The sequence below is a fragment of the Protopterus annectens genome, chromosome 11.part0 (assembly GCF_019279795.1).
Source record: "Protopterus annectens isolate FY-2018-M chromosome 11.part0, PAN1.0, whole genome shotgun sequence".
NCBI classification, from domain to species: Eukaryota; Metazoa; Chordata; order Ceratodontiformes; family Protopteridae; genus Protopterus; species Protopterus annectens.
This window is the reverse complement of record NC_056745.1, coordinates 119949749-119965902: the sequence shown is the minus strand read 5'-3', so window position 1 is coordinate 119965902 and position 16154 is coordinate 119949749. Positions and strand designations below refer to the sequence as shown.

Genomic DNA, 16154 nt, shown 5'->3' with positions numbered 1-16154 from the left:
GAGTAGTCGGTCTGAAGACACCTTCTGAAACCGAAGGTGTTCCTACAGCACCGGCTTCTCCTTCTGCAATGTCGTCGGTAGGGCCTAAAGAAAATGGCTGCGTCAGCCTAGAACTCTCTGCTAGAGAATCCGAAGCGGTCTGGGGTTCCAATTCTGCGGTAGCCAGGGGCTGCGTAGGTGCCTCACTGAAAACCGGCGACCGGCACAGCTGAGGCCTCAGAGTCTGGCTTGGATCTAGGTTGCCTGTCTTTATCTTTGCGTTTTTATGCACGCCGGTAGTCGGTTGCTCCGACGGCATAGTGTAATTAAATTTCCTACCGAAGTAGTGTCGTGCGAAATCAAAGCGTCGCTTTATAGTTCGCTTATTGAACCTAGCACAAAACCGACAACCAGTGACATCGTGGTCTGGGCCTAGGCAAGGTATGCAATAAGAATGAAAGTCCTTATGAGGTATTTGCTTCCCACAAGAAATGCAATTGTTAACTTTATCTGACATCGGACTGAGCAAGAAAAGGTTCCCCAACGGGGTACTTAGCTTTGAAGACTTCGGACTGAAACTCGATTCGAAAATCTCAGGTGTCGGCCGACCGGCACTTGCGAACTGTTTCTGCTTCGGGCACCGTGCGGCAAGAAAGACTGAAGAAAATGGCGTCGGATGCCTCATATACCCCTGGTGCACTGACGTCAGGGAAGAAGCGACAGCAACCGACGCCGGACCAAGACTTTGGAATTCAGCCCGACTGTGGGGCCACCTGACGACAGGATAACCCAAGTGTAATGACTGCAGCAGGGTAACATGATGAACATCTTCTAAACCATGCTACACACAAAGCATTAAAAGATATCTTCTTAAAGCTTTCACAATGGCAAACACAACCGTGTTGATACTTGACCTTTGTCTAGTGCAGGTAAAGAGATATTAATTGTTCGTATAACATTTATTTATACTGTCATAACTTTCATGTATTATAAATACCTTGTCAACCAAGTAGCACAAACAGAATTACTGAGACTCCTATGAAAGATCTCAACTTAATGGACAAAGTGCTACTAACAGTATGTGTGTAATTTGAGTGGTTTCTTTGATATTGTACATTGTTTACAAAATGTTATAAACATAACAGTTAGTGTTTACTGTGACTTATAAAATCCAGTTTAAAACCTAGACTCTAAAGAATACTACCACTACAAAAATAGTTTGTGCTGAAGAGTTTGCCATTTGCACATTTTAGTAACACTTATTTTTCCAGAAATATGGATGTTTGTTTGAAATGAGGGGAAATAGCTGCAGTCCAAACTTCCAGAGTTCCACTGAATGGAATGAGTTAACAAGAGATGGTCTTGAGCTCCTTACAGAGCTTCATTGTAGTTTTGAGATTAACACATCTTCACTGCCAAATTGCAAAACTCTTGGAGGCATTTAATCAGACAGTTATGCTGGGTAACCAGTGTAAAAAAAAAGGCATGTATGACTGGTAAATGAATAATGTAAATAAAATAAAACAAAATGTAATAACATATAAAATTATGTGGCAATACACCCCAAATGCAATAAAATGTTTTTGCAGCCACTTCCAAATTAAATCACTACAGGAGAAGCCCCCACTTCCATTAAAGTGGATCAGCTGATTATATTAAGAAGTGTCATGGGGGTTTGGAGGGTTCTACTTTACCCAATACAAATAGCAGACTAAGTCCACTTTAAGTTTACTTTAAAATTTAAGTGAAATATAAAATACAGACATTAATGAGTGCAACATGGAGTGAAAATATCGCAAACAGAAAGAGCAAACACAGAGACTGCAATAAACCTAACACGCTTCCATGAAAACGTATACTATTATTTACTAAGTGAACATTTTGGTTTTCAATTTATATTTTGTCTTGAGCAAGACTTCTGTAGAATCTAAATGACAGTTTAAAAATGTAGTCTTATTTATAATGCAGAAAAAGTCAGCTCTGCCACAAGATGTCTGTATCAGATTCCTCAACTTCTAAGCAAGCGAGATTGGTACAGAGGTTAAAGCCTTGACTGTATCTCAGGAAACTTGGGATTAATTATCAGACAGTGCTGGCAGGGGAAGACTGGTGGTGCAAAGGTAGCAGCCATCCATAGAAAACAGCAGCCCCTTCTCAAGAGGATAGGATGACAAAAGACATAACTGGTGGGTGGGCATTAGACTCAGGTGTAGCAGCCTTCATAGTGGGCATGGGGGCAGAGGGAATTCAAATGGGAAAAGCACTGTAAGCACTACAGAAACTCGGCTCACTGGTTCCTCCACCTAGGAGGTGGTGTTAGGACCATTATAAACAACCTTACAGCTGGGATGCCAGCCAAAGACACAAGTAACCCTCATAGCTGTCTGAATGACATGACACACTGCTACCACCAGTGTGGTTATGGAGGACTCCCTACCAAAGAGGGACGAATGGGCTCAAGTCCAACTGGGAAAAAGTGACAACTGGCAAGCACAAGACAATAAAACATGATTCCTAACTTCACACAAGGATGGCAAAGAAATAGCACAACTATTCATTAATAGAAAAACCCATATAAAGGACATGCAAGAAAAGAATGTCACAATTAGACAGTGGTACTTAAAACAGAGAAGTCAGAACTATGCACTATCGACTAACCATAATTGTAGCGATCTCCTCAGGATTATCGCCATCCAAGTCAAATTTGAATGTCACCATCTTTCGGTTGTGAGTTTCTAGCTGGCACTCCACGACTCTGTCACCTTTGTTTGAAACCTGCAACACAAAATGAAACTGTAAACATCAACACTGCCAATGTTTAAACAGTTACAAAATGATGTCCTAGGCCCAGCCCACTTACCTGTGTAATAACTTAAGACAACTATTCCAAAATCATACTATACCCAAAGCAATGTATGCCATTCTGATAAATTCCATAAAATAAGCACTTATTCTTACTGCTGATGCGCAAAAAGGAATCATGATTGACATGCTCTTGATAGGGTACACATTCCTCTTCTTCCACCAAAATTCAGCATTTTCTGTAAAATCCAACATTTGTTGATATCTGTGTGTCCATACTGACCTATACCATGATGCAATGCATCAGCAACATGCACTCCTACACTCTGCCAATTTAGTCAGTGTCACTATAAAGTTCCTACCTGCAAATCAAGAAATAACTCTTGTTTATTAATTTTGTTAACAAGGTAAGTGGGCTGTTCCAGACAGAATTGTCAGCCATAGCCCCAATCATTAAGGTAACAAAGACATCAAAACATTCCATTTGTAGTTAATGCACTGGAAGACAACTGCAACAACATAATAAAATAAACAATTACATTTGGTAAAACATCTCTACAGAACAAATTAGAATAAACATACATGTGATTATCAGAAAAAGCATAACACAAGCCAGACATTGCAATACATATATACTATTTACACCAAGTGTACAGTCTTCAACTGTACCAATATTAGTTTGCATCCATTGCAAGTTGCAGTGATCAGTAAAGTTAACATTAAGAATTAATGCAGACTATTTAGCCTGGAGATAGGAAGTTGAGAAGTAACTATGGCACCGGAGGAGCTGGATGAAGGAAGGAAGGAAGGACTGAAGTGTCAGTACTCCCTCACCACCCTCTGAGGGGAGGAGTTTAGGGTGCATGCCTGGACAAACTCAATGGTGGAACCACTGGCGAAGATGAGTGGTCCCACTAAAGTGAAGTGTACAAGGGTGTAGCGGAGCTCCTGAGTGCATGCTCATGGAGACAAGCATGTACATCTCTATATTCACAACATGCCACCCTCGTGCCCAACAGGCATACACAAAACAAAACTGATAAGGTTAAACAGAAAATCCTCACCCATCCCCAACATATGACCATCCTATACCAGTATGCACAATCCTTACTCCAAGAATGAATGAGGCAACATAGTGCTGCTGCTGCAGTGAAAAAAAAAAAATAGATCTTTAAGGCAGCTGGGGGAGGGGGGTGATAAGTAGCAGGCAGGCTGTGGAAGAGCAAAGACTAGTGAAGGCATGTACTAAAAACCATGTGGCCATAGGACAGATCTCTACAATGGAGATAATTGTGACAAACAGTAGAGGAAATCACTGATAAAGTGAAAGGAGCTATGAGTACAGCATTTGACTAAGTAATTAGAATCCCAATGGCAAAAAAAAAAAAATAATAGTGTCAAATCTATTTGGGCAGGAGATATTTATTTGATAATTGCTGGCCTTTCCAGCTCTAGAACAAATGAGACAAACAATGTCCAGCTTCCTAACTTCTGTACCAAAACTCTGATAACATGAGTGGGCAAAATGTGCCAGGGACTTTTAGGAGCTTCTTTCCCAGATTTTTAATCCTGGAAAAAAAAGGAAGATAATTAGACTACTTCAAGGGTAACTGCAATCGCCATCAAAATGAACTATGGGCTTGCCCTGAAGGATATGCCACTCATGTGAAAGACCAAATATGGTACCACACACACAACACTTTTAAGTCCTAATAATTTATGAGAAGTGCTATCAATACAAAAAACTTTTGCCAAGACAAACGTCAAAGTTACTCATCACTGCATGCATGAATGAACAGAGGATGGGCAAACCAATCAACCAAGAAATTCAGGTGCAATGGAGGGGTAAGGGTTTTTCCAACAGAGAAAGTACAGTTTTGTACCTACCATAAATGTAGATGTTCGAGTGTACACCCTACTGCAGTCATCACACTTGGGTTATCCTGTGGTCAGGCGGTCCCGCAGTCGGCCGGAATTCCAAAGTCTTGGTCCGGCATTGGTTGCCGTCGCTTCTTCCCTGACGTCACTGCGCCAGGGGTATATATAATGCATCAGATGCCATTTTCTTCAGTTTTTCTTGCCCCAGATGTCAGGTGCCCCCAAAAAGGTGGTCAGTAATTAGTACCAAATTAAGCAATTTTTGTAACAAACACAAAATCCCTCCAGCTATAAGCAAATACATCAAAAAGGTATTGTAGAGATTTAGCCACGTAGATCAGAGGGGATGGAGGGAGGGTAGCCTGGACTGCAGCAGGTTGTACACTCGAACATCTACATTTATGGTAGGTACAAAACTGTACTATGTTCATCATGTTACCCTGCTGCAGTCATCACACTTGGGTAGAATCCCAAAGCTAAGGATGGGTGGAGGAGTTATAGAGGGTTAGAGGAGGCTAGAAGGCCCTGCAGAACTGCAGTGGCGAAGCCAGCTCTAGTCTTGAGTAAAGTGGTAAGTGATGGTGTTTGGTAAAGGTGTGCACTGAACTCCAAGTTGCAGCTTCCAAAATCTCCTTGGTTGGAACCCCCCTGAGGAAGGCTGTAGATGTAGCTGTTGCTCTGGTAGAGTGGGGCCTAATGGTAGCAGGAACTGGTTTTCCATGATGGGTATAGCAAAAACGAATGCAATGTCCTATCCATTTCGAAATGGTTTGTTTTGATATAGCCTTCCCTTGTGAAGCTGTAGCACAGGATAGAAAGAGCTGGTCAGATTTTCTGAAAACCTTAGTTTTATCCAAGTAGTTAAGAAGCTGCCTGTGAATGTCCAAGGAATGCAGGAGTCTTTCTCCTTTGTTCTGTGGATTTGGGAAGAAGGTGGGTAAGTGGATGGTTTGATTTAAAGCCACACTAGAAACCACCTTAGGCATGAAGGAAGGATTAGTTCGTAGAGAAACTCTGTCTTGATGGAAAATGAGGAAAGGTTCCACTGCCATTAGTGCCTGCAGCTCTGAGACTCTTCTAGCTGAGGTTATTGCTAGCAGCAGGGCAGTCTTCCATGATAGAAACTGTAGATCTGCAGAGAACGCTGGTTCAAAGGGAGGTAGCATAAGTTTTTCCAGAACAAAATTGAGGTCCCATGTTGGTGTAGGTGCTCTCCTGGGGGGCCTAATGTTTTTTGCCCCTCTGAGGAACTGCCTTAGAAGTGGATGTGAAAATAAGGGTGGATCCGTGTTGTAGTGGGCTGAAATAGCTGATGCATGGATTTTAATGGAAGAAAAAGAAAGTCCTTTGTGCACCATTTCAGTTAAATACTGCAGAATCTAAGGCATGTGAGGCTGAAGTGTGTTTTGGCCTTTAGCTTGGGTTCCAGGCACAAAACCTTTTCCATTTGTCCGAATAGGCCTTCCTGGTGCTGGGCCTCCTAGCTTCCAGAATAACATCCATAACTGCTTGGGAAAGAGGAGCTGACTGGTTGCTTAGGTGATTTGCCATGCAGCCAGATTTAAGGTTTTGAGCTGGCTGTGAAGAATCTGATTGTTTTGCTGTGTGAGCAAATGGGCAATTTGTGGTAAAATCCAAGGTGGGCCTTGGGCCATATTCCTCAATAGTGGTTACCAGTGCTGTCGTGGCCAGTCTGGGGCTATGAGTATCAGTCGTGGTCTCTCCTTTCTGACTTTCAGAAGCACCTTTGTGAGGAGAGGCAATGGAGGGAAGGCATATACTGTCAGGTTTTTCCAACTGAATGAGAGTGCTTCTACTTTCCAAGCTTGATGGTGAAGTGTCCTTGTACAAAATTTTGTTAGCGGATAGTTTTGAGGACTGGCAAACAGGTCTATGTCTGGAAGGCCCCATTTTTGAGTTATCATTGCAAATACTTGTGGATCCAGTTTCCACTCATGGGGATCCATGATGTTTCTGCTGAGGTCGTCTGCCAATGTGTTCTTTTTTCCTGGCAGGAACTGAGCTTGTAACTGAACTTGGTAAGCTAGAGCTGTGTTCCACAAGGTCATTGCTTGCCTGCATACATGGTAGGAGTGTGTACCCCCTTGTTTGTTTATGTACCACATTACTGTGGTGTTGTCCGTCCTTATTGTAAGTTGTCCTGGATGTAACAGATTCTTGAAGGCTGTCAGAGCATTCTGTACAGCTAGCATCTCTTTTTGATTGATGTGCAGATTCCTTTGATCTGCAGTCCATACGCCTTGAACGCACTGTCCTGCCATGTGTGCCCCCCAGGCGTAGTCCGATGCATCTGTTGTCATAGTTTGCCTGGCTGGGGGCAAGGTGAAAGGCTGACCCTTGTTGAGGTGACATGCCTGTGACCACCACAGAAACTCCTGTTGTAGGCAGGGAATGAGAGATATCATTGTGTCCAAGCTGTGGCTGTGTTGAGACCATACGCTTTTTAGGTACCACTGTAATTTCCTCATATGCAGCTTTGCAAATGGTATTAGTAGTATGCAAGATGCCATGAAGCCCAAGGCCTGCAGAATTTTTCTTGCAGGTAGTTGGGTCTTTGTTGCCATTGTTTTGAAATATTGAGTCAGTTGTAGTTTGTCTGGCGTCAGATAAGCCTTCTGGGCCATTGTATTCAAGCTGGCACCCAGGAATGTCATATTTTGTGAGGGTCTTAGTTTTGATTTCTTTTCGTTTACTGTGTACCCCAGTCAACCTAGAAGATGTTTTACAAAAGCCAGATGTTGTAAGAGAATGTCCTTGCTTTCTGCTTGGATGAGGCAGTCGTCCAGGTATGGGTATATTTGAATTCCTCTTTGTCTGCAGTATGCAATTACTGGTGCCAGGCATTTTGTGAAGACCCTGGGTGCAGTAGATAAGCCAAAGGGCAGTGCAGTGAATTGGTAATGGGTTGAACCTGCAATGAAACGGAGGTATCTTCTGCAACTTTGTCTGATAGGGACATGCAGGTATGCCTCCTTGAGGTCCAACGTTACTAGCCATGCTTTCTTGCCCAACATGGGAAGAAGCTGCTGTAGTGTTAGCATCTTGAATTTGGGTACTTGTAAGAAGGTGTTTAGAATTGAAAGGTCCAGAACTGGTCTCCAGGCATTTTCTTTCTGGGAACTAGAAAGAGTCTCGAGTAAAATCCTTGGCCTTGCTCTCGTGTAGGTACCAGTTGAATGGCTCCTCATGTCCATGAGAGCTGTAATTTGTTTTTGTGCCTCTGCCCATTGATTTTGTGGCAGGTTTGGCATTCCTCTTTTCATTGGCAAGATGTGAAAATGGAATCTGTATCCTCATGAAATTATGTCTAGGACCCATTTGTCCTTTGTGACAATGTGCCAGTTGTCTGAAAAAAGTGCGAGTTTTCCTCCCAAGGGGGCTGCCAAGAGAGTGTTGCTTGGCCAGATGAGGTGCAAGTCATTGAGTTTGCCTTATGGTAGTTTGGGACCTGTCCTCTCCTCCCTTCTGTGTTGCAGTTCCCCATTGTCGAGGTTTGTATTGGGCTTGTGGTTGTCCTCTTCCTCTTGGACGTCTGTATTTACCCCTCTGTGGTCTGTCAGTAGCTGGAAAGGACCACATTTTTGTTGGCCAATTTCTGCTGAAGCGAGGGGGCTGTACCTGTATAAAATCTTTAACTGTCTGCATAGATTTTGCCTTGTTCTCCATTTTCTTTAAGACGACTTCAGCTTTAACTCCAAAAAGAAAATCCTGTTGTAAGGGAGCATCTAGAAGCTTTGCTTTAACATGGTCAGGCAGAGTTTGTTCCTTTAACCAAGCATGCCTACGTATAACAGAACCAGTGACAGCTGCTCTGCAGGAAGCCTCCAAAGAATCAAACCCACATTGTAAAGTATGTTTGCCCACCTGTTCAGCTGCATGCAACAGATCCTGCATTTCTTTCAATTCAGACTGTTGAGGGAGTGTGCTCATTTTTTGTTTTAACTGAGACATTATAAATTGCTGATATTTTAGCATGTGAAATTGGCAATTTAGTGCCCTCATAGCTAGAGTGGCTGAGGTGTAAACCTTTTTCCCCCACCTGTCTAGTGCTCTGGAGTCCCTTTCTGAGGTTACAGGATTTTTTGCCATAGAAGCATTAGCCCCTTTGGGACCCTGGGAGATAGTCTCTGGATCAGCAACAGGGCTTTTATAAAGGAATTTGTGGGAATCAGGCACTTATCTGTCAGGTTTGGCTGGAGCAGGAGGCAGAGAATTTGGGTTCAAACTGGATTCTAAGTAAACATCATCCACAATGTCTAAAACTGGGGGGATGGCAAGTGGTCTGTGCTGGGGGAGTAAAAGAAACTCTCTGAGCCTTTTCTTTGAGTCAGAATAGTCCTGACCTTCCCAGTGAAAATGTTCCCTCATAGTGTGTAAAGTTTCCCCAAAGGAGTAGTCTTCAGGAGGAGAAGCTGAGGGAAAAGAATCCTCAGCATCAGAATCTTTATAAGGGGAGAAGGAGTAATCTTGGTCCTCAGAGGAGCCTGAGGAAATGGACACTTGATCAGAGGAGGCATAATCTTTCTCTTGTCTAGGCCTTTTGTTGGGTGGGGGTTGGGAACCCCTGATTAAAGAGATCAAATCTTCAGCCATTTTGAGCATCTGTTTCTTAGGCATGGGGCCTTGAACTGGAGACTGAAGTGCAGTCTTTTTAGGCTTAATAGGAGTCTTAAGCTTAGGATACGTTTTTATGGTGAGCGTCGTCGGTCTGAAGACACCTTCAGAAACCGAAGGTGTTTCTGCAGCACCGACATCTCTTTCAGCAGTGTCGTCGGTAGGGGCTAAACAAAATGGCTGCATCGGCCTAGCACTCTCCGCCAAAGGCTCCGAAGCGGTCTCGGGTTCCAGATCTGCAGTAGTCAGGGGCTGCGTCAGAGCGTCACCGGAGACCGGTCCAGCAGAGGCCTCAGAGTCTGGCTTGGGTCTAGGCTGTCTGTCCTTATCCTTGTGTTTTTAGTGCACGCCGGTAGTCGGTTGCTCCAACGGCATGGTGTAGTTAAATTTTCTACCAAAGTAGTGTTGTGTGAAATCAAAGCGTCTTTTTATAGTACGCTTATTAAACCTAGCACATAAACAACAACCAGTGACGTTGTGGTCTGGGCCTAGGCAAGGTATGCAGTAAGAATGAAAATCCTTATGAGGTATTTGCTTCCCAGAAAAAATACAATTGTTAACTTTTTCTGACATAGGTCTGAGGCAAGAAAAGTTTCCCCAACGGGGTACTTAGCTTTACTGAAGACTTTGGATCTGAAATTCGACTTCGAAAATCTCAGGAGTCGGCCGACCGGCACTTGCGAACTGCTTCTGCTTCGGGCACCGCACGGAAAGACTGAAGAAAATGGCATTGGATGCATTATATATACCCCTGGCGCACTGACGTCAGGAAAGAAGCGACAGCAACCGACGCCGGACCAAGACTTTGGAATTCCGGCCGACTGCGGGACCGCCTGACGACAGGATAACCCAAGTGTGATGACTGCAGCAGGGTAACATGATGAACATCAGAAATGCAACAATCAAAATTATCCGTTTGCACTTTCCATGCCATTTTTCATTTGATTTAATTTCCAGTTATAATCCTGATATTAAAAATGTAATTAGTTTTGATACACAAAAATTATAGTAGGTTTTTGATATTTTACTTTCACTATTTGTTTTTCTTTGTGAACACACCACAAAAAGGCTGTCAAAGTAACTGCTTAGCATGTTTTACATCTATAAGCAAGGCATTCAGAGTAAACAAAATGACTTGCATCCTGTGGTTTCATTATTACATTATCAAATATATTAAATTTCAATTTTAGGTGTTCCACTTGCAAAATACAATTAAGTGCCCTTCTAGAACACAAGAATTTTCTGTTTTTGCAATTACCATGTACATATAAGCAGCCTATATATTAATATTGCTAGTGAGGCACTGTGTACCATGATGTCACGGCACAAGTTTTCAGCTCCAACAAAATTTTAAAAGGGCCATCCTTGTTAAGAAACTGAGTTAACAAAGTAATAAAGTTATGTCTTACCATAACATGGCATCTGTGCTGTCCTCCTCCATTTATCCTCAAAACAAGGACTTGGAGCCGACCCTCGATCTGGCTCAGCCACATTTCACAGACTTGGATCTGACTCTCAAGCTCCTCCCTCATACCCACAATGCCCTTCATCCACCCAACTCCCTAAGATCGAGTTTGTCAAATCCAGACACGCCACATTCGGGCATCAAAGAATGGCAGAAGAAGCTCAGACATAAGACGTAACAGTCCTGAGATCATCCAGGTTTCTCAAGAAGAAAGGCAGGGGGATATCTGGGTGGGAAAGTGAGGACGAATGAAGGAAGACAACACAAATGCCAAGTTAGGGTAAGACATAACTTTTTAAATCTGTTGTTGTCTCCTTCATTCCTCCTCATGATTGGGTCAGAGTCCCCAGATACGTGAACCTTGGGTGGCCCTCAAAGAAGGATATGCTGGAGCACCATCGAGTCAAAGGAGGCCCTGTTCCTGGAAATAACATCCAATTTGTAATGCGACAAAGGTGTGATTACTAGACCATGAAGCTACTACACAAACGTCATCACTACAGGTTCAAGTATAGAAAGATGAGGAAGTAGCCATAGCCCTGGTAGAATGTGCCCTAGGAGACTTAAGTAACCCCAATTCTTTGGACGAATAAATGAAAGAAATGCAGTCTGAAATCCACTTTGCCAAGGTAATTTTCGATACTGCTTGTACAAGCCTATTCGAAGAGAAGGCTATAAAAAGCTGATCAGACTTTCTGTATAGTTTGGTCCTGTGTAGATAAAAATGTAGCTGCCTATGAACATCTAAGAAGGTGACAAACATACTCCTCTGTTATAGGAACTGGGAAAGAACACTGGCAGTTTTATGGACTGACTGATAATTATTTTCTGTAGCTACTCTAGGCATAGCTACTCTAGGCATAACAGATGGATTACTGCATAAGGACACTATCTTTTTGGAACACAATGAAAGGAGGTTTAGAAGATAAAGCTTGAAGCTCAGAAATCCTCTTGGCAGAAGTCACAGCCACCAAGAGAGCTGTTTTCGAGGACAGAAATTCCAAGTCACAACTAGCTGCAGGCTCAAAGGGGCCCTGTGTTAATGCCTGCAGCACAAGAGTAAGGTCCAAGGGGGAAAAGGATCCCTCACTGGGGGCCTTAAGAACACACCCCTTCATGAAGGATTTACACAGTCTGAATGTGAACAAGGAACGTGTTTGACTTGCTGTGTGAAAATTAGAAATAGCAGGTAACTGTAACTTAACTGTGGAGATGCTAGCACCCTCGTCAAAAATAGTACTGAGAAACAGCAACACGTCTGAAACACGTGCTGAGAGGGGGCAATGTTCCTGTTTGTGGTCCAAACAACAAACCTCTTCCACTTGCTATTGCAAACTTTCCTGGTGGAGGCCTGTTGTGATGGCGAAAGGAATTTTTTTTGGATCAGGGACTGAAGCATGGACTGCCTCTTCAAGGTCAAAAGTAGAGAAACCAAGCGGTCAATTTCAGGGTTTGAAGATTTGGGTGTTGTATCCCTGATGAGCGAGAAAGGAGGTCCTGGGTGGGCTCTGGTATCCAAGGAGGATATATCAGATGAGAGCAGAGGAAGGGGAACCACACTTGGCGAGGCTAGAAAGGGCCAATGAGGATGACTGAACTCTTCAACCTGCTTGCCTTCTGAAGAAATCTGGGGATAAGTGGGAGAGGAGGGTAAGCATACAAGAGACCTGGGGGTCAATCTTGGAGTACATCATCCCTCGTGGACTCCCCTGGAGGAGGGATCAGAGCAAAGAACTTGCTGCATTTGTTGTTGAGCAGAAAGGCAAAGAGATCGTAGCAAGGTTGACCTCGATTGCAGATCATGTTCTCTACTGATTGGTTGAGAGATCATTTGTGCGGAATCAGGAGTGATCTGCTGAATCTGTCTGCCAGATCGCTGTTTTTTCCCCCCCGAGATGTGCACTACAGTTAGAAGGTGGTCTGAAGATACTGCCCACTCCCACACTCTCATAGCCTTGCTGCACAGGGGATAAGAACAGGTTCCTCCTTGCTTGATGTACCAGACAACTGACGTTGTCGGTGTGTACTGCAATAGTCCCCAAAGGGAGACTGTCCTGAAAGGCTTGCAAATTTAGGAGGATAGCTCTCATCTCTAGGACACTGACATGCAACTTGGTTTCAAGAAGAGACCATGTGCCTTGGACCATCTTCCCATTATAATGCCCCTCCCCAAACTGAGAAGCATCCATGGTCATGGTGGCTATCAGGGGACTGTTCACAAATGGTCTGTTGAGAATAACATTGTCTGACTGAATCCACCAAATGTCATGACAATTGCAGATGGGAGTCAGTTTGATGAGAAGGGACAAGGGCTGAGGCAGGATGGACCATCGTCTGGCTAGTGTCCACTGTAAAACCTGCATGAAAAACCTGGCGAGGGGAACTAAAAAGATGGCTACAGGCATGGGCCCCAAGACCTGCAGGATCAGTTGATCTGTGGGGGCTTGTAGTGCTAACAACTGTTTTACCGGATTCCTCAGGATGGCTACTTGGTGTAGAGGAAGAGAAGCTATCGGATGCTTTGTGCAGACTTGCGTACTTATGAACTCTAAATTCTGAAGCAGAGTAAGGCTGGACTTGCTCATGTTTATAATGATGCCCATGGAGTGCCTAACTACAGTACGGAGCCCCTGGCTTGGATTTGTCAATGCCTCATGGGAGCGGTTAGAAGCCAACTGTCTAAATATGGAAACACATGGAATCCCCTGAGCCTCAGGTGAGCAACTACGACTGCCATGCATTTGGTGAATACCCAGGGGGCTGTGGTGAGTCCAAAGGGCAGTGCTCTGAACTGGTAGTGATTGGCTCCCAGATGGAAGTGCAGGTACCTCCTGGAGCGCCTGTCCATTTTGATGCAATAGTGAACATACTTGAGATCTATGGAGCACATCCAGTCATCCTTGTGCAACAGTGGCAGAATGGACTGAACTGTAACCATTTGGAACCTCGCCTTCTTTATGTACTTGTTTAACCTGCTGACATCCAGAATGGGTCTTGGGTCCCCCGTCTTTTTCAGCACCAAAAAAAGCAGGAGTAGATTTTGAATCATCTCTGTTCAGTTGGGACCTCCTGGATGACTCCCTTTGCAAGAGCTGTTGAATTTCCTGTACTGCCTGTTCCTATTGACTGCTTGGCATGTTGGGAAGGCTTTTGGATTTCTAAGATGGAAGGGAAAAGGGACTATAATAACCTCTGGATATCACGCTTAGCACCCAATGGTTTTCAGTCAATTGAGTCCAGGCCTCAGGGTGCAAAGCTGATTGCCCCCCGATTGCCTCCAGAGATGGACAACTGGATACTGCTTCAGGACCGCTGATAGGGCTTATCGGGAGGAGGTTCCCTAAAGCTTTGGTTCTTTGGACCCTGCCCCTGGGCAGCATCTACCATCAAACCCTTCGCTCCTCTGCCTCTAGAGGAGGGTTCTCCATGTGGGTCGTGGAAAGGCTCTTGGGACTTGCAGAATCACATTTTCTTACCCCAATGCTGGTTCCTGGATAAGGACATCTGGAGGGTAGAAAACTTGATTCCAACAGCAGAAAGTCTTTCCGTCCTTCTTGCTGCAGGCAAGTGTCTCTCTAACTGATGGGCCAAAAAGAGAGAAGCCATAGTAAGGGGCATTAACAAATGACACTATAAAGGCCTCTGTAAAATCACATAGCCTCATCCAGGCATGTCTCCTTAAGGAAAGACCTGAACTGGCTGCTCGCAAGGTGCCCTCTGTGGTGTGGGGGATTAACATCGAAGAGTTAGCAAGAGATGAAACAGTGGTCAGCTTGGGAGAAACTTTCTTAAATTCCTTCTCAGGCATAGACTCAGAGGGAAGCTGACAGTTCTCTGATCAAGTCCCACTGAAGTCTGGTGAAATGAGCCAGACAGTTTAACGACCTCAGAGCTAAAGTTGCTGAGGCATAAACACGCTTCCCAATTCTGTCCAACGCTCATCTCCTTGTTTGGCGGATAGGCATTAACAGTTTCCTCTGCCAGCTCTTTCTTGGTGACCACCACCTCTATTATAGCATCGCTACAGGGCCCTTACTCCAGTGTTTCCAGTTTGCAGCAGGTACTAGAAACCTATTGGGCCACTTTGGTATGGGCTCGATGGTGTCTGGTTCCTTCCGTGCATGACAAGATACTAAACCTACCAGCGTGTCTGCCGGGGGTCACCCAGGGCATAGATGGGCCTGTCCTAAACACCTCCAAGAGAACTGACTCCTCAAAGGAATGAGGCTTGGCAGACCACCCACCTTTTCTGCTTCAGGATCTCTAAAATGTCTCCAAAGGCGACGTCTTCAGGAGGGGATCAGGAGGGATCCTTCCCCCTCATCAAAATCAGTATCCTCAGTTAAAGACTCCAAGGGGGAGTTAATGTGCTTCCTTTTACATGTCTTCTTCCAAAGGACTTCCTCAGGTGGGTATTCTGGGGAAGTATCAAGAAAAGTAGGATCCCTCGTGAGTATGGAAATCCTGGAGGCCACTTGGGATGGGAAGACTCATGGCAGGACGACAGTGAGAAAGGCCTGGATGCAATGGAGGTACAGGGACGGATTGAGGAACTTGTGTGGTCGAATCTCCAACCCAGGAGAAAGCTATCTGGAAGGAACGACAGAAGAAAAATGGGCAGGGCTCACCCCGGATCCAGGTCCCCCAGAAAGGATCTGACCAGAGCTAGAGAGTACCAAGTGCCTCTGAGAAGGGAGAGCTCTGAAAAAGACTGAGATGATCCCAGACCACCAGACCAGACACCGACAACATGGCTCCAAGACTCTCTCTGCTCTGAAGGGGCCGGAACAGGGCTTAATGGCATCTTCAGCGTAGAGGAACAGAGCTTCTTCTATGCAGAGTCTGACACACATGAAAATCCTAAATCCCATGGCTCTGAAGCTGGGGTACAGATCAGAATAGAAGACCTGATGGTGGGACCTGGGTAGCTCATGGATCCGACAGAGCATTAAAAAACCTATTCATCATCTTGTCCATGTCTGTCTTGAACCAGCTTCTTGAGAACCTGGGAGAAGCCGACAAGGGGGGCTGGGAATACTTTGGCTTGGAGGACAGGGTAGGAGACTTCATCGACATCCTAGGATCCAAGGGAAAAGGAACCTAAATCTGAGCCGATGAAGACATCGGGAAAATGGTAATAATCTCCCCTAGATCTGAGGAGGTAGTAGGATCCAGTCAGGGAGCTAACTTCTGCGGATCTGAAGTAGAATCCACAGACTTCTTGGGCTCCTTAATCTCGAGAGAGAGTCACTCAGGGAGGCAGGAAGGGACCACTTTTTAGACTCCTTATTAGAGGTAGTGGAGGAAGAAGCCAAGGAAGGGGTATGAGCCTCAGCCAAAGAAGGAAGAAGTACCTTTAGAATGAATTTGTTCCAGTGCTAGTGAGGATAAAGCC

At 44.6% G+C, this 16154-nt stretch overlaps 1 protein-coding gene across 1 annotated transcript in view; it reads right to left on the bottom strand.

The window, feature by feature from the left end:
- LOC122815199 (serine/threonine-protein kinase WNK1-like) overlaps window positions 1–16154 on the bottom strand; it is a 3137204-nt gene that overhangs the window by 1627011 nt on the left and 1494039 nt on the right. Inside the window, exon 7 of the mRNA XM_044087493.1 lies at window positions 2638–2754. Within this exon, the coding sequence (XP_043943428.1) occupies window positions 2638–2754 (117 nt within the window). The remainder of the gene's footprint in view (window positions 1–2637; window positions 2755–16154) is intronic.